The sequence below is a fragment of the Diachasma alloeum genome, unplaced genomic scaffold (genome assembly GCF_001412515.2).
Source record: "Diachasma alloeum isolate Michigan unplaced genomic scaffold, Dall2.0 Dall_scaffold_00533, whole genome shotgun sequence".
In the NCBI taxonomy this organism is placed as follows: domain Eukaryota; kingdom Metazoa; phylum Arthropoda; class Insecta; order Hymenoptera; family Braconidae; genus Diachasma; species Diachasma alloeum.
The window spans coordinates 159,835-181,783 of NW_021680665.1; the positions used below are offsets into that span (position 1 = coordinate 159,835).

General features: G+C 33.2%; 1 protein-coding gene and 1 non-coding gene across 9 annotated transcripts; one reads left to right on the forward strand and one right to left on the reverse strand.

Moving 5' to 3' along the window:
- Window positions 1–512: 512 nt before the first annotated feature.
- Window positions 513–9,515, forward strand: LOC107042879. Its single transcript, XR_003783126.1, has 3 exons — window positions 513–557; window positions 5,735–5,863; window positions 8,935–9,515. It is a non-coding gene; the product is annotated as an uncharacterized LOC107042879 (transcript).
- On the reverse strand, window positions 2,718–21,940 carry LOC107042877 (epsin-2). 8 transcript variants are annotated; one of them, XM_015264101.2, is made up of 11 exons: window positions 17,862–17,898; window positions 17,672–17,716; window positions 17,507–17,599; window positions 15,393–15,848; window positions 13,170–13,218; window positions 12,775–12,937; window positions 10,115–10,250; window positions 9,781–9,868; window positions 8,788–9,078; window positions 7,334–7,510; window positions 2,718–5,872 (listed from the first exon to the last, which is right to left on the reverse strand). In XM_015264101.2, the coding sequence occupies exons 3-11, from the start codon at window positions 17,597–17,599 to the stop codon at window positions 5,736–5,738; spliced, it is 1,590 nt and encodes a 529-aa protein (XP_015119587.1). In that variant the 5' UTR covers window positions 17,672–17,716; window positions 17,862–17,898; the 3' UTR covers window positions 2,718–5,735. The 8 variants fall into 8 exon arrangements, with proteins under 8 accessions (XP_015119587.1, XP_015119589.1, XP_015119590.1 ...); XM_015264105.1 differs by lacking the exons at window positions 17,672–17,716; window positions 17,862–17,898 and adding exons at window positions 6,687–6,708; window positions 21,761–21,940 and having other exon boundaries at window positions 5,818–5,872; XM_015264103.2 differs by lacking the exons at window positions 17,672–17,716; window positions 17,862–17,898 and adding an exon at window positions 21,761–21,940 and having other exon boundaries at window positions 12,775–12,928.
- Between the last annotated feature and the right edge of the window lie 9 nt (window positions 21,941–21,949).

Here is a 21,949-nt window from a genome sequence, read left to right on the forward strand (position 1 = left end):
AAATCTGCACAATTATTCAATAGAATCACTGGAAAACTATAGAGTTTTCCAGCGACAGCGCTGGGATTTTCTATGAATTTTTTGACCTACGTGTCAATAATAAATATGTCGAGAAAAAGGAAAAGACTTTTAGATCATTAGATTCTGCATTCATTATACTATTGATTATAATATGTTCGATTTTACATTCCTGACAATTATTACAAAATGCGAGGAACTACCGTATTGAGAAGCTCTTTCCGGTTATCGACAAATTTATACTCGGGCCCTACCATACCGACAGTTCCGTACGCTCCATCGTAGTCCATGCGCCACCGCTACGAATTTTGCTGTTGAACACTTTACATTGGCCCTGCTCATCTCTCCTATAATCTCTGTTGTTATTGCTTATAGTGTCACTCCAAACGTCATTTTTGTAAATAAACACAGAGTGTACAATTGGAGCATTGAAAATTCATCAGTGAAAACTCACCAGCTATTACCCAATATCCATTGAACAGCTATTCAAATGATAAATATGACAGCAGTACCGGATTTCACAGCCGAGTCAGCGAAAGGTAATAACCAAAGTTTACAAAGTTCACTTCCCACATTAATAATTCAGTACTTAAATGATGAAACAAAAATCAAGAAATGTCCACATATTTGCCGGGCAAGTTCTTGCTTAATATCTTCGAATCCACGGACGATAGAATAATTTCCATATAAACTTTTTTGGAGCTCTTATACGGCTTTACAAAATCATATATACGAAAAAAATCATGGAAACAGCTAGCACATTCGTAACAAAGTTCTATTGGATTTCTGTTCAAAATTCTATTAGTTCTTTGCAAATTCTATTGAACAAATCCGCGGCATTGCTGTGCGTTTCACTCATTGAAAAATATTTTATAGAAAAAACCGATAGATTATGGACTTTCTATACAAATTCAATGGAGATGACTTTCATAAAAAGGCTGAAGTTTTTAAAGTATTTCGGCATTACTATCTTAATGCGAAGAGGATGAAAAAAGCTTGAATTTTTTCCGAGGAAATTTCATAGAAAATATCTTAATAAAACAATTTTTACATTACAGGAGTGAAAAAATATTGAATTTGTCTATGGAAGATTTTCAATCAAACATTGCTATTGAAGAAAATGCACAGAAGAGCTACGGAATTGTTCAGTAGAATTGGATTTCTATTAAAAATTCATCGTCGATTTTATTGAAAAATTCTGGAGCTTTCTCGCGCGTCTGTTTTTCAATGGAAAATGTTCAATAAAAACTATTTTATTTTAAAAAGTGACTAGAATTTGATCTTTTTATAGAAATTCCTTGATGTAAACTTTATAAGTAACTCTTATTGAAATTAATCCCGAGGAATATGTACAGACAATATGTCAATAAAATAAGTTCTATAGGAAAATCAAATTCTATCAATTTTGTTTATAAAATATTTTCTACTGAATATTTCTTTTCCATACTAGGCGGCTATGCGCCCTGCTCGCTTCGCTCGTTCCCCCTTAATTTTCTTGGGTATGTTCAGGCGTTCGAATGATAGAAAAAAATTGATAGACTGATTTACCTCCTTTACAAAATTGAGTTTTTCATTATTTACAAAGTCTGCAAGCAACCTTTTGCTGTGAGACTCAACCATTAATTTTTCCATTTATTTACATAGAATACGAGGTATACTCTTATTATTATTATTTTTTAAGGATTTGACCCCCATGGAATTGGACCCCTATATGACCCCCATATGACCATCATATAACCTCATATGACTCCATACGAACCTATACAGATGTGAACATATTAGAGAGATAAAGATAATAATTCATTTTGAATGGCATCATCAGGGTTACAGTAAGGGTCAGAATCGGAGGCGTCTCCTGAATTTTTAAACCTCCTTATTTTTTTATTGTATAGAGAGAAACAAGTGAAATGGTCCAATGCAACCGGCCAAAAACTGATAAAATTTTCAATAGAATTGTTTTTTAAGTATTAGAAATCTATCTACTAGGTTCATTAGCTATAAATTAAATATAATTGAATCATACTCAACAGATTTTTAGTTCACCGTCTTTCAAAAAACAATAACAATAGCAATAACAATGGGATTCAGTTAATTTCTCATAGAAATCCAAGATAATTGTCTACTGAATGCACTAGGTTATTCAATGAGTTTTCTTCGTACTAAGGGCACTCCACTTCTGAATTATGCTCTTAAAATTCTCTAGTTCTTTTCAACAAAATGAGAAAAGATGTATGAAACTAAATCACTGATCTTGTACTTTTACTTCAGCTGCATTAAATGAAATTCTAACGGCGCTAACTGCCTCAGAAAATGTAAAAAAGATTACCGAAGCTAAAGAGAACTCTGGAAATGAGATGCTCAAGATGATGCAGTTCGTATTTCCCATCGTGGTACAGATTCAAATGGATGTAATAAAGAATTACGGATTCTCCGAAGGACGAGAGGGACCTGTGCAGTTTCTCCAGTGCATAAGGACATTGGAAAGAGAGGACCCTGAAATTGCTAGATTACACAATCAAGTGAGGGCGTATTTCCTCCCTCCAGTCGCCAGCAGTCCTTCTGGCGAGGCTTCGCTTTAATCGATTGAATTATCACTGCGTATTTTAATTCATTAACTAATTGAGTAGGAAATCCATGGAAAATTGCCATTAGTTATGAACACTCGCGTAATTTGTTGATGCTTGAGAAATAGACAATAATGAATTCTTAAATCCTTTATTTTCATATACAAAACTCTAATTTCAGTAAATGAATTAATTAGTGAAATGGTGAAGAGCAGAACATTATTTTGCAAATATCTTCGAAACTAATGGGTTCAGAAGAGAATGTCAGGAGACTTTTTTTGTTGGCAATTTTATGGGCTATAGCAAAGCTATGTTGAGATTTTTCTCTGAATTTATTCGTATTGGAAATATTGACGAAATAGAAGAATTAAACATTTAAATTTCCTGATCTTCACCATTCCCTACAGAATCAAAATTAATCAATTTATTTACTCATTTCCTGAACAATCATTTGCTGATGTTAGTGCGTCGTACAAACAAAAATATTTCGTCACAATTTCACATGATTCTTGTGGTGTAATAAATAGGTTTTTTTGATAATAGTTTGAAGCATTTTCTCATAAAAGTATAATTAATTATAATGAGACTAATTTTAGGTTTAATTCTATAATGTTCGAATTTTCTATATATGAAAAAATAGACTATTGTTAAATAAATTATCATCTGCTTGAATTACAATTTTCGTTTATATAATGAAGATCTCTAAAGCTCAATTTTTTCCTAAATTTATAAATTATTTCTTCATGTTTTGTTAGAAATGAAAATTAATGAGGCTAACTGTGGATTAATCAGGTCCATTGGTGCAAACAATAATGAAGGAAAAATAAAAAAAATATATGAGGGAACTTAAAAATTTGTACATTTATTTGCATAATTATTATTAATAATAAAGTATATAATATGATCTACTAAAATATATAATAATAAATTCAATTGTTACTTAAATTCATAATAAATTCCAGCCGTCTTAGAATCCCTGGACAATGAAAATCATAGAATATATTGATTAATATTTCACAATCGTGTAGAATTAAAAATAAAAATATTAAGAAACTGAGGAAGAATAGTCTGTTTTGCTTTTCATTTTCATGATGGAATTATGCAACGTAGATATATAATTATCATTTCGGAGTAATGGGAGATAACGTTGACGTAAAAAATGCGCAGAGTACCAATCCTTGAGCACTTTTTCATGAAATGAATTCCAAAAAGCGAGAAAAAAAATCGATAGAAAATGACAATTACCTCGAAAATCATAAATGATGAATTCACATTTTTATCTTCATAATTTCCGAGAAAATAATGAGAAAGCATGAGGAGTTCCACAATTAATATTTCATATGTGATATAGAATGTACAATTTTCAATAATACCATTATTCTTTTCTTCTCTTTAATTAATAATAATAATAATAATAATAATAAACTGGTGTTAGTCAGAGTAAATTGATTGTAGCTCACGTAATCATTTACAAACTGTAATAAATTTCTCCACCGACTCGTGATTTTTCCTAGTTCATGTTTAATCCATCCATGATTAAAATTGTATTCAATTCTTGTTTCTCTCTAATACGACATTCCAACAGCTTTATGTTTTTAATTAGCGTTGAGAATCCTTTAGATCGGGAGCAAATAAATAGCAAACAAAAGCGCCTCACACGACACCAAAGGACCTTGTTTTTCATTCATTACGAAAAAGTTTTGTTTTCAGTTTAAATAAACGTCACATCGTTGATTCAATTGCTGCATAACGAAACTGGTGAAAGACATTTTAAACTTGAATTTAACCCTGTTCGACTGTACTCTCAAGCACTTTTTTAAATGAATTTACACAGCGAAGTGGTCGAAAATCTTCGTAATCCTGCGATTATCTCGGGAATGAGTTCTTTTGAGAAAAAAGTCTCTCGGAAAAAATGTTCTCGAAGATATTCGTAAAATAGTCATCTCTAGACTGACCACTCCGTCAAATTCAAATGATTATAATCACAATTTTAGAAAATTATCGCCCCATAAATAATAATTCATGTTTTCTCGATTTTAATGTTCATAATTAGATTTCTGGTATATCTTGATACAGGCATCAATGAAAAAAACCAAACATTCAATGCTTTGGAATTATTTCCATTGATTTCCTTGAGTAACTGACTTTGTGGACAATACGTGAAAATTGAATTTTGAATTTACAAATGTATAATTGATGTTTTTCCATTCATTACTCTAAACAAAAAAAAATACTGGTGAATTTTGTTTTTCTTGTTTTTCTCATATTTACTTAAAAAATATAGGTACTATTTTTCTCGAATAAAGTGCCATTGTAAAAAACATATGTATCAACGAGGGGCTCAACCGAATCACCAAGCTGTGACAGGAATAGCATCATGTCTATACTCAACCTAAAAAAGTGTGACATTCGTTGACCCAAGAAAAAGTCTTCGATTCTCCAATTCTACAATTGAGCAAGGAAGTGATAAAACGTAATAGTACTGAACAGTCAATTTTTTTATCTAATTACACATAAAGTTATTCAGACAGAGGGTAGTTTTAGAAGAAAATATCAAGAAACATATTCCATTAAAAAGTATCCTAGCAAAAGCAAACATCTTGATATTTCCTCCTAAATTTAATTATTTTCACGATAAATAGATAAATGTACAAATAAAAATGTTTAAACAAAATTATGGGATAAAAAACAACTGGTTCTAAGAAGAAATGTTGAAGGAAATTTCTCATGCAGAAAAAATGCAAAAGAAAGAAATTCTCGTTACATTTTCTCTTGACGTCAACTGATTTCAAGAAAAATCTACAAATTTACAAACAATTACACTCCAAATTTGACTCATTACGTTTTACCACTTCATCGCAGAACTCTCGGTTGTTACGTAATTTTATGTTCATCATTATCATTTTCTACATTACTTCACTGTTACTTTAATCCAATTGAATTAATGTTTACCCTAAGAATAAAAACTTATCGTACAGGGTTATTTGTAAAACATTTGATACGCTTATTATTTTTATCTTTCTCCACAGCTTTTTCTGTCAGTTGTTAATCGGTTTTTTGTTCACCTATTTAGAATCCAACGCTTTTCTCGAGTTTACTGTATTGATATTTCCTGAAATTGTTCTCTTTTTTGTTCTTGTTTTAATTCGCAGGCTACGAGAGGAATGGATTGGCCGTTGCTGGAGTTGCCTGTCCATTACCTGTCCATGGGTCCTGCCGAATTTGATTGATGGAGGGACGAGGGGGTGGTGTTACTGTTGCAAATGGATTCGCTGAAAATGGTACAGCAGCTAAAAACAATTAAATTTCATCATCAATTAAGAGAAATCTAGAAAATCAGTAGTGAAGGGATGAAATTATTCAACAATAAAATCTTCGATTACTATCCAAGTGATTATCTCAGAAATAAGCTTCTTTAGGACAAAAAATGAGGACGTTTTTATGGCTGGAATCATATGGAGCAAAAAAATCCTCAGAATTTTCATATAAACCCAGAATTTTCAGAAATATTTGGGGCAGACTCATCTGTATGAAATTTTATTCTCATCTTCTTCATACAGATGGTCTTGCAAATATCTTTAAGATGCTGGACCCAGACGAAAATGTCAAAAGACGTGCTTTAAGTTTGGGAAATCTGCAAAAAAGATCATATAATAATTTATGTTGAAATCACTCATCCACGAGACAATGAAGTAATCAACAAGATGAGTTAAATCATTTCACCACTTCTCTACTGAATTTCGATCTTACAATAACTTTTTACAACATAACTCATTAGTGATAATCTCGTTCACATAACGAGTGACATGAATTCATAATCGAAAATATCAAGCAAAAGCTCATGCATTAAATTTTGTCGTGAAGTAGAATTATTCTCCAAAAGTGTTCATTACCTAAACGTTTTCTTCCTAATTCTACTTATCGCAAAATAAGCCCATGAAATCAATATTCTAAACATTTGGATGACACTTTGGACCCCTGAATGTTCACGATTATCCGAACAATGATTCTCCTACGAACACGATAACGCTTGGTAATATAATCTACCATGCATGTATCCCAAACATGCTCGACGAAGAAACTCGATTCTCGTTAGATACTCACGATGATTATTTCCATTGAAATGCTAGTTTACGAGAAATATTTATGAAAGATTATATGTGGAAACGATTAAAGATTATTCATTAACGATTAACGGTTATTCATTAACGATTGATAATGAATATTGCAAGCAGTGAGCAGTAAATTTGGAGTGCAATTATTTGATAGGTTGCTTTGAAAATACTAGTTAGTTTAATTAGTAGTAATTAACATCGAGAGGCTGAAGTAGTCAATGAATTTAATCGAAAATCATCAGTAATATGGTAGTGAGGAGATTAGTCATGTGACTCATCATTTCATGAATATCCCTGGAAGTATTAAGTTCGAGGAAAATATAAGAATAGCTTTTTCACAGTCAATTTCATATTCTAAAAAAAAAGGTCCTCTGGCAAATTTTTATCTAAAAACCCTTATTTACAGTTATTTAAGAAATAAAGAGGTCAAGTGGCAATTATCAGAGAACCGTTCTTGTGAGAAATTTCTCAAAAGACCCATATAGGAAAAAATTTTCAAGAGACATTTTTTTACAGAGAATGGTATGAGTCACATATTCACAGAATAATTTTTACAAAATTTTCCATTCATCTCCTTCTACCATTTTACCGCAGCATTTGATCATAAGACTATTTTGAGAAGCTGTGGAAACTCACCAGCTGGCGTAGGGGCAGCAGGTTTCATCATTGAAGTGCTCACAAGATTATCGAGATTTACAAGAGCTGAATTTTCACCCAAAAATGACTGGGGTGTCTTTTTTACAGCACCGGTGCTCGCTGGCAAGTTGTCGCTTAGTCCACCAAGATCGAATGGATCTGGTGATAAAGTTCCTCCTGAAAATATAATCAAAAACATTTCTGCAACAATTTTTTTTTTCGTTTTTTGCACGAAAGAATTATTTCAATATTTTGATTTTCAAATGAAATGAGAGTTAATTAAACAACATGTGGCTCATTGCACAGGTCTAAATCAACTATAGTTTTTTGCCAAAAATTAGCAATTTGCTTCCGAATGGATTAATCGAATTAAAACAAGAAAGTGCATATTCGGTGCTCTGTCATTAATTTCAGATTAGTTGGGATCCTTCCTGAAGTTTAACCTGAGGAAAATTCAATTGTTTTTTATTAAAGACAATTTGAGATAAAATTATGTAGTGAACTGAATTTATTTTAAATTAGACAAATTGAGTGAAAACAAAATAAATCTAAAATTTGATATCATAAGAGTTCATGTTCCTGATACATCAATGTTGTTGTCTCCCCGGTCGTAAGTAAATTATTTAAATTTTATTTTTCTCCTGAATAATTTTTCTTAAACTGGACTTAAGGGGAACCGGAACCCCTGTGTCTATATGAATTTTTAGAAGTGTGTTTTCTCCTGTAATTACTATTTTTTATTCATTAAACTACTTCATTGACTCCACAATGCGACAATCGAGTCGATAAAGTAGTTTCATAGATAGAAATTAATAATTATGGGAGAAAACACAATTCTAAAATTTGATATAGATAAAGGGTTTCTGTCTCCCCTTAAGACCAGTATAACTTTTTTGCTAATTAATTAGCAATTTGCTTCTGAATGGTAAATTAGAGAAGACATACCAGCCATGAAACCTTAATATGATTCCTAAATGTCTAAACTTTCACTGAACATTGATTAAACCTCTACGAAACCTTGGTGAAACTCTGACTAACCTCCGACTAAATCCCGACTAAATCCCAACCAAACCCTGACTAAACCCCGACTAAACTCCGACCAAAGCCTGGCTAACCTCCGACTAAACCATGATTAAACTTCGATTAAAGGCTTTTTAAGGCTACGATTTCAAAGCAAATGATGCGATCGTCACTATCTTCGAACTCGACCGAGAGAACATCCAAACGAATAGTTTAAGCCATAATTGAAACGATTTCGACGGTTATTTTTCGAATGATCGTCGAAAAACTAAATTTGAAAAAAAATCTCGCATACATACATACATACGGACATGATTTAAAAACAGCATATCCGAACTCCTGAGACCAAAATTAGTCATCGTCACACAAAAAAATGGAAATTTCAGACTTGACGAATACAATACTTCCATTCGGAAGCAAAAACCATTACTCACCATTATTCATCGGTTGAGATTGAGGACTAGCCTCGAGCTTATTTCGATTGCTGATGATGTCAAAATCATCGAGGTCACCGGAGGGACCCACATTACTGCTACCCTGTGCATTCAAATTGTTAAAACTAGACCCGTTCATGTTTCCAGTGAATCCGGAGGTACTCGGCGACGACATTGTCGTGGCTGGGGCCAGAGCCCATGGATCCACGGTACGAGGTGGTGAAGCTATAGTGGCCGGCGAGGGGGCTGGAGCTCGCCAAGGATCGACTGCTGCTGCTGCAAAGTCATCATCTGCTTTGAATTAGTCCGTTAAAAGTAGACAGAAAACTGAATTTAATAGAATTTAGGTGTTCCAACAATTTTTTCTCAACTTTTAGGTTTATGAATTTACCTGACGATCTTACGAATACATGCAGTATACAAGAAGAAAAAAAATTTAATAACAAAGATGTATCTAATTCTATTTTTCAATAATTAATTTCAGTAGTGAAGTAGTAAGAACCGAATGCATTATGAGACTAGAACAAATTCACAGATTTCTTTGTCATTTTCGAAATACGTCCGGAAACTTGAAGAGGATAAAAAGACGTAGAAAAGGAATGTCCAAAACAATTTCGATAGAAAATTGCACGAACTAAAGCTGAATTCTGAAAATATTTCCGTATTATATTGAAAATTAAAAAATTATGATGTTTTATGGCATAAAATTGAATAAGATTTATATAATATTTATGACCCTATCTGAATTCATAAGAAAGTTAGTGATCAAATAGCAAATATTTTTAGTTTTAATAATTCTAGATTTATCTCGCTAGTAAATGTTTAGAACAACATGTCACAAATTTTTTTTTGTTCCCGGAAAATTTTCCAACAGAAAGTTTTTTTAGAAATTCCCGTCCCGAACAACTCATAATCCCGATAATTCCATAACAAAAATCCTGACTAACTTTAATCGATTGGATGTCATTGACTTTTAATGAAAAACGAACTTACTCGGACGTTGAGGAGGAACAGGGGCCCATGGATCTGCCGGTTGCACCGCTGAACTCGTTGTGGGAGCACTCCAAGGATCACAATTAGTCTGTAACAACAACTAAGTTGTCTAATTTGCACAATTACAATACACTTCGTCTAACTAAAAGAAAAATTCGTTTTTACTGAATAGGAAATATAAAACATGCACATGTTCGTGCAAACGTACCTCGCAGTCATAATAGCGAGATAGATCCAGAGACTGACATGCAGGTGCGAGAGAGAATTCAAGTTATCATGCAGTATGTGAGATCATGATTTTTTTTACGTTAATCGGGGGTGATGATGGGTTTACCTGAGGTCGAGGGGGCGGTGGAGCGATCGGTACACCCCATGGGTCCAGTGTGAGTTGGAGTGCTCCTCCACTAGCTTCACCTAGATTGACATCAAGAAGATCAAGCATGTGGCTTGCTTTTTCGGACGGCGGCGCTCTAAAAACAAAAATAGAAAAAAATTGATTCAAAACTGCCAGCAGAAGAATTAAAAAATAAAAAGTCGAAGGTATTTTCTCAAGAATTTTGGGATATAGTTGCATACTTCGAAAATATTTTTAGCATTGTTAAGTTCTAATTTTGAACTCAAGATGTTCTTGAGTCCAACTAAATTTTATACACTGTCAAAAATAGAAAGTTACTAGAAAATTATCGAGTTGAAGAGTTCAGGAGCATTTGCATTGGAAGTCTTCTTCTTTTTCAATATTTTGAAGTATTTTTGAGTGACAATACTCCTGAAAAATGCTCGAAGTAGTTCCGATTTCCAGAAACATTAAATTATGAATAATTTTTCACTAGAACTGAACAGCATTTCCTCTCATTTTAAAGAATTATTTGAAATTCAGTATATGTGTGCCCTACAAGTGCAATATTCCATTCGAAAAAAGTGAAATCATAATACTAATGATAATCAAAGCTGTTCCTTATGCATGGACTCTTGTGATGAATGTGGTGAGCCTAATAACTATGTCATCATCTTTGATTATTAATGACGTGAAAAGGAATCTAGAGAAGTTAAAAAAAATAAAACCTAATCTCAAGACCCATACAGATATTCTCTGTTAATTTTAGAAACAATGTGATGATTTATTCTTTTATTGACTGATGCACTGAGTCCTTCAATCTACTATTCTTTTTCAACCAAAAATAAATGATCGGATGGTTTACGTATTTAGAACATCTGTGACTAGTATCCAGCGACGTTTCAGTGATTTAATCCCTAAATTTCAATGACAAAACGACATGACGCTAGACTGTTATAACAAAAAATATTGTTCATTTACGGCCGAAAAAAACTTTTCAAGTTCATTTGATTGAAAAGTCATATTCGCCAGAACAGTTTTTTTTGTCTTAATAATGAAGTACACTATTTCGGTGTGATCTGTCGGAGGCGGACGTTCGTATTTGTTCGAATTCGTCTCATATGAGGAACAAACATGAATCTCCATCTGAGACAGATCGGGCGGAACAAACATCTGAAATTCATCCGAGACAAATCCTTCATATTTGTTGGACGACCTCCGTCTTCATATTTGTTCCAACAAATATGAAGACGGAGGTCATATAAATATAAATTAGAGTAGTGTAATAAACTCCAGTTGACTGGTTGCATCTAACGCGGAAAAATGAATTTTAAAAGCCCAAAAAAATAATTATTCATCATTGATAATTTTTTACATGAATTGTGACTTCAATAAGTGTAAGAAATTGATGCATCAAATGCTTTCTTTAATTTTATTTGTTAAACGAAACAATTGTTGCTCTTTTGTCCTGGGCTCCTGGGGTATTTCGATTACTGGCAACTCCGTATAATCGAAAATATTTCTCTACCTATGACACAGCCAGTGTTCAACCAACGCAATGCTGCCAGATTTACATCAGGGGTGGCCATCAATATTATATTTCGTCAATATTAAAAGGATTTGCGACTTACATTACTAAATGTTCAAATATACTCATCAAAATTAAAAAATAATATAATATTAGTAGTTTAAATTTGCGATTGATGACCAATTGAATATTTGATAATGTTTTGTAAATTTTCCATTAAGTGAATATTTTTAATTTGTTAAAAGGGATTATCGATTAACCAAATAATCGGCAATCTTCCTACCTCAATTATTGATTAATGAAATAGTTAAAATATGACTATTTAAGTTGATAATTATTTGAATAATTAAAAGTTTAAGAGTGATGTTAACTAATTGACGGCTTCAAGATTTAACGGTAATTATGATTTATGAGTATGGCTATCCCTGATTCACAGAATACGCCATTTCGGGGCACGCAGAGACATAAATTATTTATTACCAAAGATTGACACTGACGATAATTTCCGTATTAGGATGGAAGTTGTAAAAATTTTTTCTTCTCGTATACCCTTTCGGGTCTTTACGATTTGTTCCCTTCCCACCCCCCTCAACCCTCTGTACCGCATTTGCCGAAGGGAGGGAAAACCTCATTCGAGGGGAAAAACCTGCCCTGGTACAGTCGTCCCTTTTTGACGGGACTACCGCTCGGCAGTGAAACTGTGAGATTAAAGCGCTATAAATTTTGACTGCCGGTGCCGGGAAGCGAACCCGGATCATTGGCATACGAGTCTAGCACTCTAACCGCACGGCCACTACCGTCGATTGGATGAAAGTTGTATTTTTTTCAGATTTTTCAAGATTTTCTCCAGATTTTAATTTTCTCTCAAACCTCAAACAGTTTATTTTCTCATCAGACTGTTATCTATGCAGTCAAAAATTAACTATTATAAATAATATGAGAGTGCCGATTGAGCACAAACTCAAATAAAATGCTTCTATTCGTATTAAATTCCGTTTAAAATTCATTTCAGATTCGAAATAAATCTTCAAAATTCGAATTGTGTTTATACCACTTTCAACATTTTTAATGATGGAAAATTCGAAATTACGAATTGAAAAACGGTTTAAATTATAGAGATTTGTTCACTCACTTGAAGTCTTGTTGACTTTGGCTCAACGCAAGCTGCAATCTAACGTCGTCACTGCGTCTCCTCTGCTCCTCCTGCTCAGCCTCTTCCCTTGACATTGCCAATGCCAATTGTAGCTGCAGCTCCTCCTCACCAACGGTCAGCGGCCGAGCTTTTTCTAGTTCGGCTGATCGTTATTGTATACATTGTGCAATAGAAATAAGTAGCTAATTAAAAAAACCGAAACAAACCCAACACAGCCTCTCACGCGACTCGAATCTATTTCTGATAATCATTACTAAGAAAATATTAACTCAAAGATGCATGCTTGAAATTATATCGATAAACGGAGCTAAGTAATTCAATCAAGAATAATGAAAATGATACGGGGAGGTTATACTAAGAGAGTTTATACTTACGTTTAGGCTCAGAATTTCCTCTGTAAGGCTCCCAATCTGGTGAACACATCTGAAACAAAAATTGTGAGTCAAATGAGGAATTTCAATGGATCCTTTGCGTTACATGTCATTTTCTACAACTACTAGGGGGCTACGCCCCCTGCTCACTCCGCTTGCCAACCCCCATCTAACCCCCCTTGACCCTTATTCGGACCCTTGTAACCGTTCATTTTTGACACTTGGTTTTTGATGCTTCATTTCTGACCCTTAATTTTTGAGTCTCAATTTCGAGTACTAAATTTTCATCTCCAGGAGTCAATTTTGATTGTGATAATATCGAGAGAGCCCCATATGACCTCATGACCATTATTTTGACCCCAATGATCCTTATTTAGACCCTTAATCTGACCTTCGTGACCCTTAATATAACCCTCATGGCCCTCATTTTAACCCAAGGAAAAGATTTAGAAGAATGAGCGAATGGTATGTGAATTCAGAGGGGTTTTCTGTGGTTGTGGAGGTTATGCCTGGGTTATCTCTTTTGCTTTGTTCACCAGGTTTTTAAACAGAAAGTTTCATTCTTTGCAGTTTTACATAACTTGAAAAATGGCATCAAAAATTTTTTTTCGTGAGAAGACCCGGTAAACCGTGATTCTAACCTCGCTTCGCTCGGTTTGATCGCGGTTTACGGGCCTTCTGACGAAAAATTGCATTCATCACACAGTCCAAAAGTATTTTCTGACGAATGTGATTATAGGCCTCACCTTCGGCTCGGCCTACAAAGCCACATTCGTCAGAAAATACTTTGTGGACCTTGTGATGAAAATAACTATCATGTAGATTTTGTTTTTATTTTTATATAACAGTATTTTTTATTTTTGTTTTTGCATTTTTATCTACTATCGGTATTGGATGTTGTTACTATTATGCAAGAAGCGGATGAGCGATTTTCTCATCGCGCGCCTCAAGAATACAGTTACAAAAATGTAAAACAGTACTTTAAAGTAGTATAAACAAACTCCAGTTGAGTCGTTAAGTGTAACAAGAAAAAATAAATTCAAAAAGCCAAAAAAAAATTATTCATCATGGATGATTTTCTCATGAATTCTAAGTTTGGATTATCTTTCGAACATGATCTGGGTTGTTTTTTTTATTTTGATAATCTAAAGTAATCTCCGATTGCTATTCAGTTTTACATAGCCCTGGAGTCTCCAAAAATTATGATTGTAATTGTAGGAAATTGCAAAATTATAATAAGGCCACAACCTTTAGGTTTTGATTAGAGATGTGGAACTACCGTCATTTTCCTTCTTGATCAGGTCAGACGTAAATGGCCGGATTCTGATCGTTTTCTGACTCTGACGAAATTTCTACATGATGTACCCCTCAATTGACAATTTTGGATTACGAAAGATAAAAAAATCCAGATGACATTCGAAAGATAGTACACCCGGGCCTTAAATGGGGTGAAAATTTCGGAAAGGTGTACTGGAAATTTCAACTAAAAATGTTTAAAAGTGTGGAAATCGCTGGACTAGTAAACTGGACTAGTAAATTGACGGTCTATATAGATGGAAATTGACGGTTAAAATTTATTCGGTCATTTCATACTTATAACCAATCATCATTTCTTTTTCTGGCTATATAGTCAGATTCTCAGTACGGTAATTGCCGGTCATGACGATCGTCATTGACGGTCATTTGATCGGTCATAGTTGTCACTCACATCTCTATTTTTGTCCCTTCATTTTGGAGTCTCAATTTCGAGTACCAAATTTTTATCACCAGAAGTCGATTTGGATTTTTATAATATAGAGAGATTCATCACTGCTGGATTATTCCTAAGAATGAATTATATTCCGAAAATAGAAAGAATTATAATCAAATTTTCAAGAGGAAAAAATTTCAAATTATGTGCAATTGAAAAGTGAATTCCAATATTCAATATTGATGATTTTTTTCCAATTTGTTTCGCTCATCATTTCCTCTTATTAAAGAATTTTCGATCACGAATTGTTAAAATCACTCAATTGTGCATAAAAATCGTTAAAAAAGATATTGGCAATTGGAGAAGATCACAAAAAGTCCACTTGGCTCCGCTCTCTCCGAAATTGTAAGAGTTTAAAAAGTTTTTACTATTTTCCTACTTTCAAAAGAGCAATATGAATTGAGGAATTTAAAAAGTGGGATGAGCTGACACGTTCCCAAAGCAATTAAACGCAATGAATTTCAAATATGGCTCACATCACCCAGCGATGACATAGTATCCAGTCCATCACTCCCAAAACCACTGACAGACTGTGCAAATCTCTCTTTAGCTTTGAGCGCTCTAGCACGTTCGTTCCGTAGTCTCTCATCGTCTTTCAATAAGGCCACTAATTGTTTAGCTTTCTCCCTCACATTGATTCCCTGATCCTTGGGGCCCTCCATGTGTTGAAAATCTTTAAGCGTTTGAATAGCAAAAATGTTCTCTTTACACTGCTGTGCAACTTTTTCAGATCCTGTTTTAATTAAATAGTCGAGGAGGACCAGGGCTTTGTAGACGTGTCGCCAATTTTTTCCATGATCATTCAGACGTTTCCACAGCATTTGCATTATTTCGGTAAAGGCCACTACGTTATACGTTAGATCGGCAATTTCTGCCATTATGGTACTGCTGGGGCCCCATGGATCGTTGCTCGTAGCCTTTCGGACTAATTTCTGAAATTCAACAAATTTTCCCATTAAATAAAATGTAGAACATATCAATAATTTATTCCAGTATTAGCAAATGGGCACCTCGTGCCCATCGCTAGATTAATTTATTCTATTCTATTTTATTTGATTTTATTTCAATTTCCGTCTTCGTAATTAGATTAATATCATTTTAACCATTCTTATTCTTATTAGATATATATTTTTTCCTTAATTCACAAGTTACACCATTGAATGAAGAGAAATTATGTTAAAAATCAATAAAAAGTGTTTTTTTTGTGATAAAAATATACACACAAAAAAAATCATTTGAAATCTCATTCGGCTAATAGAAAAATCTCTTCATGTATTCCTGCAAATTTTTAAAATCTATTTTTTCATATTATAAAAAGGAGATGAAAAAAGAATCAGAAAGAGATGATCGATTAGAAAATAAATTTTTCAGTGGCTGTATCTGTATATAAATTAATTGTGAAAAGAAGAAAATTATTCGTCTTCAACCTCAATTTCACACGAATATGGAATATTTTGAGGTAGATCTTTGGTATTTGTCATGAATCCAAGTAAGCATTGAATCCCTTATTACATATTTCAGCAGATTATTTTATAGTTTATTATGAATGCTCTCATCAGTCTTCATTTTTTCCTTGTTTACTGTTCCCACCAATGGTATTTTGCCATTACTTTGTATTTATTATATGATGATAATACTTTGTATAATCATATGAAATTTCGAAAAAAACTTTGTTCGTATGTTGTATCAACATCAACAAATAATTGTTGAGGAATCCAGTGTATGAATGAATGCACTTCAATCCTTTAGCGAGAAATGCAAAACCCACTGTTTCACAAGTATCTTGGAAATTAAGGGTAGACCGCGCTGAAGTTTGAAAGTTACTAATTTTTTATATTCAAAAAAATGAGAAAAAATCGAGTTTGAAAGTTTTTCATTGACGGCATATGGTGTACAAGCACAAAATCTTCAGAATAGTACCCTTACCAGGATTCCTGATGGATTCACTTCAATTTTGGTTACTATCTATATAATATCGTGATGAAAAAAAATATGTGAGCTTTTTTGAAAATTACAATTTTTAAATTTTTTCCATTTTTTTACTCCGGACTAGTAGAGATAATAATATTGCAGTATGATACTAATTGAAGGCCGTGACACATTAATAAAATATAATTAACAAAAAATTTTTTTAATGTAGCTCATACTAAAATACGATGGTCTGTCCCAATTCTGAGAAAAAAATAGAAAAATTTGAATTTTTTAAAAAAACTCACATTTTTGTCGTCAATATATTATATGTGGAAACCAAAATTCAAGTCAATCCATCGAAATTCCTGGTAAGGGGACTATTTTTAGGATTTTATGTCTGTACAGCCAGATGCCGTCATTGGAGAAAATTGAAACTTGATTTTTTCTCATTCTTTGAGTACAAAAAATAAGTACCAAAGCCATCTGTATGATAGAGACAACTCCTTGCAACGTTCAAGTTTCATCGCGGTTTCCCTTTAATGAGTTGAAAACAAGTGTTAAGATACCAATTCTCCACACCAACGTCCCCTGACGAACTCGTCTAAACCTCTCCCTGACGAAAATATTTGCAAAGAAATTCGCACCGCACTATCAGTAAGTTGATACTTATGCTTCTCACCTGAGCATTGCTATAGTTGTGAGCAAGATTCAATATATCACGCCTGATTCCCGCCAAGTTCACCTGCATGACATCCTGTCCTTGTCGTCGCATCTGTAACAACAATAATAAAGGTTGCATTAATTAATTAATGCAAACGATCCTCATTAGTTACTTTAGACACACCTTCACAAATTTTACTTAAAATGTATCTTCACAAAATCAGTATCACTATAACCCAGAAAACAAAACAGTTTCAATGCTTATTATCAGGTAAACGCGGTAATATCTTATCTTACAGAATAACTGAAGATACTAATTGAAAATAAGAACAAAAATTCATTAATAAAAATGAAGTAATTAACCAATTAATTACCGTTGATACAGTTTGCGATTAGATCGCAGGAACTGATCCCAACAAATTCATTGTGTCTCCCAAGGAAAAAGAATCTATATATAGCACTATTCAGGGTCAGTGATTCTCCTTTCAATCAATGTCAACGATACAGGTCATTGTCACAAGAAAAAACAATATCGATTAAAACTGTTAACGATATTAAACTAAATACGAAATAAATTCTCAGGAACAATGGGAAATATGAAGAAACTCGGGGGTTTATCTATACATTAGGAGAGACTCACAATCCACTCAGTGTACGGCTTCTTCGAAGAGGTTTAACTGCGTTACATACAATTGACCATGAACCTATTGATTTCCTCTTCTTTCCTCGAAATCCCTCAATTTGTAGAATAAATGACATTGATGAGTAATGTATGGGAATATCAATCATTCTTTTATGATTTACACTGTGTTGATTCGTTCAGGTTTGAAACTCTCTAAACAATGTTTACGCGAGGGTCGCTGTGATTTGAAGATATTTACAAGATTATTTAAACGATTCTAGTCCATTATGGATAATTTTTATGAAATTTCAGGTGAGATCCCATAATTTTGCTTCCGAACGGAAGCATTGTAATCGTTCAAATTTAAGGTTTGGATTTTTCGTGTTATATCGACCCATTATGATCCAAAAAGTCCGGAAATGCAATTTTTAGGCCATCTCCGGACGTATGTATGTACACTGTAAGAGAAAAATTGACATATCAAAAAAATCATTTCTTGAGCGAAAAACATCACATATATATTTGATTAATATACGGTAAGCTTCAGACAAGAAATCGGTGCTCTTCGGGCCAAGGAGGAAGTTACTGATTAAAAAGATAAGGTCTTTTTTCGAAATCAAATGATATTCCTTCAAAGACAAGAATAGTTTGACAAAAGGAAAAGAAGATATTGCTTCCCTTCGAACTCAACACGATTGAACGACGGTTATATTTTTTAATATCTAGAGGTTTTCCTCTGCATAAACTCTCTATTCGTTTAATATGAAAGTCTCTGATTCATGATTCATCGAAACTTTTAATATTTGTAGTCATTTTCTCATCTTCTGACACGAAAAAACCGAATTCTTGTGGCAAGAAATTTTGACTTTTTCATGAAATGTTTATGTTCAAGTCATGAACCCTTCACCGAAATCTGAAATTGTCTGACACATTATCCGGAATTCTTATCCCAACAAATTTATACTCAAGAGATTAGATATTTTGCGCAAGAAATTAGTTTTGTGATATTATGACGATATTTCTCTTAGTGTATGTGCCTACGTATGTAAACTAATTTTTCTCCGATTATTTGCTAATGAACCGATGGAATTGAATTTTTTTTCTTTTCTAATTGAAATTTAATTCATTTATTAATTTTTTAATTTCTTTAAATTTTTCAAAAATTGTTTTTTTACGATAACTAAAAAAATGTTCTGGATTGTTTCAATGATGGCTAATCAATTTTTGCGAATGTCCTTTGGTCGAGTTCTAAGATGAAGGCGATAGCAATAATAGTTATTTTGATTTATTTGAAAATTTGCAAAAATTCAGTATTTTTTGAAAATACGAATTCCTGTGATAACTTTAGAAATCATGCTTCAAATGAATTCATTTATAGCTTAAAATGTTTTTTTAATGCCATTAAGTCGAAGTGAAAAGATGATTACGATAACTATATAGGTTGATTTGATTTTTATGATGATTGTTGAAAATTTCGAATTTTTCATGAATTTCTCTGAAAGTGAGCTTTTTGAAGGTTCCTTCAAATGTAATGTTTCAAATTCATTCAATTATGTATAAATAACATTTTTCTATTGACATTTTATCGAAGGCTGAAGGGAGAGTTAGTAGAACCGTAAAAAATACCATTGGTTGTAGAGGAAAAAGGGATAATAAGAAAAAAAAGAAATGTTATTCACTTTAATAAAATGAAATAAGCAATGAATTATATATGATGGAAGGAAATGATGTGCGAAATAACCATTCTCAAGCATATTTTCCACTTCTTTAGAATGAATAACATTAATCATAATGCATGAAAATACCAATCATTCTTTCATTTACGGCTCGATAAAACATGATTGCGCGATCTTTATGATTCCAATATTCTGAATAGTTTTTTTCATAATACTATAGTCAATTAAAATGTACTTTTGACATTTATAGATATTTGTAGTTATTTGAACGATTTAAATTCATCGTGGATGATTTATAGTGAAATTTGTGTGGAAATTTGTGTGGAGTCACGTTTTTTTTGCAATTCATGATAATTTTTCATGAGAAAGGTCTGACAATTTTCTCTAAACATTTTGCTGTAGAAAATATTTGCGGGATGATCTGTGAGTTCGGTTATTCTGAACATATGTCCTGTCATTATTTCCATTCTCAATTGGTCTACCATTTATCCTCGAAATTCTCTCAATTGTGAACTTGAAAAATTGATGAGTAATTCGAGGAAATTAATCATAACTTGACATTCTGCGTCACCCTAAGATTTTTGCGTTAACTACTCTGGTGAAAAGAATCACGTGATAGTGTTTATCTCGATCATTTAACTCTTTTGTCATCATTTTTAAATTGAATGAAAAAATGGAAGACTGAAAGGTCATCGAAATTGAAGAACTATTGTTTCAAGCTGAACAGCCTTTCCGGAATTCCATGGGCATGTTGATTTTTAAAATCTCATCAAACATGAAATTATTCCAATACCAAGTTAGAGAGAAGAAACCGAGACATATTTCCTGTTAGAAATTCCTTGAGCTATGAAACCATCGCCCCGACATTAAATTTCTCTTGTGATTAAGAGAATAAATTACCAATACCAGAAAAGTTTCAACTGAACCATTCTCAGTGCAAACCTAGGAAAAAAATCGAATCACGTGAGAATCTTTATCATCTCAACCATCTAAACATTCCCATTCCCATCATACCTCCAGAAAAGCCTAGAAAGTCATTATTGAACCGTTTCAACCTAACTCTTTTCGAAATTACTCCAATACCAAGTGGCATTAAGAGAAAATATCGAAATATATTTCTTCTTAGAAATTCCTTGAGCTATGAAAACATGACCCCGACATGAAATTTCTCTTGTGATTAAGAGAACGAATTACCAATCCCAGAGAATTTTCAATTGAACCATTCTCAGTGCAAACCTTGGAAAAAATTGAATCACGTGAGAATCTTTATCATCTCTACCATCTGAACATTCCCAAACGACCATCATACCTCCAGAAAAGCCGAGAAAGGCATTATTGAGGCGTTGCAGCCTCTTCTCCTAAGAACTCTTCTAAAGCAGCCAAACAAACAGTTTCCTAAAAAAGTCATTAAACAGCACAACACGAATAAACGACCTCTGCCTCGTTCATTGCCTTCGAGACGTCCCCAACTACAGAAATAAATAAACTTGTACCCCAACTCACTTGCACCTCAACTCAAATAAAACCACAACCACTGCTTCTTTATCCTATCTAAAACCTCTGACAACTCACAAACACGAAGAAACTCAACTCCCAAAAAACCATTCACTGATATCATATCTTCAAACATGTAATACGTCAATTACCCGTGGTGACGTTATGTCTTCAGGGCGTCTGAGGTGTTTTTCATCAAGATTTTTCTTCTATTTCTTGGAGAACATAGCGGAAGTGCAATAAATAACATGAATTAGTGGAACGGTAAATGGAGTAGAGATACTCGCCACCCACACGCTCCAAAAAGGAGAGAAAAAATAGTGGAGAATATAAAGTAAAAATAAGAGAAAATAGGTTCAACGTGAAATCCAAGTGCATTGGACTCTGAATGATTTTTTTCCTCATCTGATTCTTGGGATGCTAGTCTCGAGTATCTCATCATCAGTAAAAAATGAACGGTATTTGCTCAACTGGAACTCACCTTTGGGCTTATTTTAATAACTACTTTGATTAATTCAGAGTCGATTAATTTTTCCGTGTGTTGATGATCTCAAGGTGCTTTTTCGGTTATTAACACGAATATAAAATTTTAATTTGATGTTTTTCTGTATAAAATAACACGGGACGACTATGACAAGCCCATTCACTGTTCACGGATTCACTTGTGTGA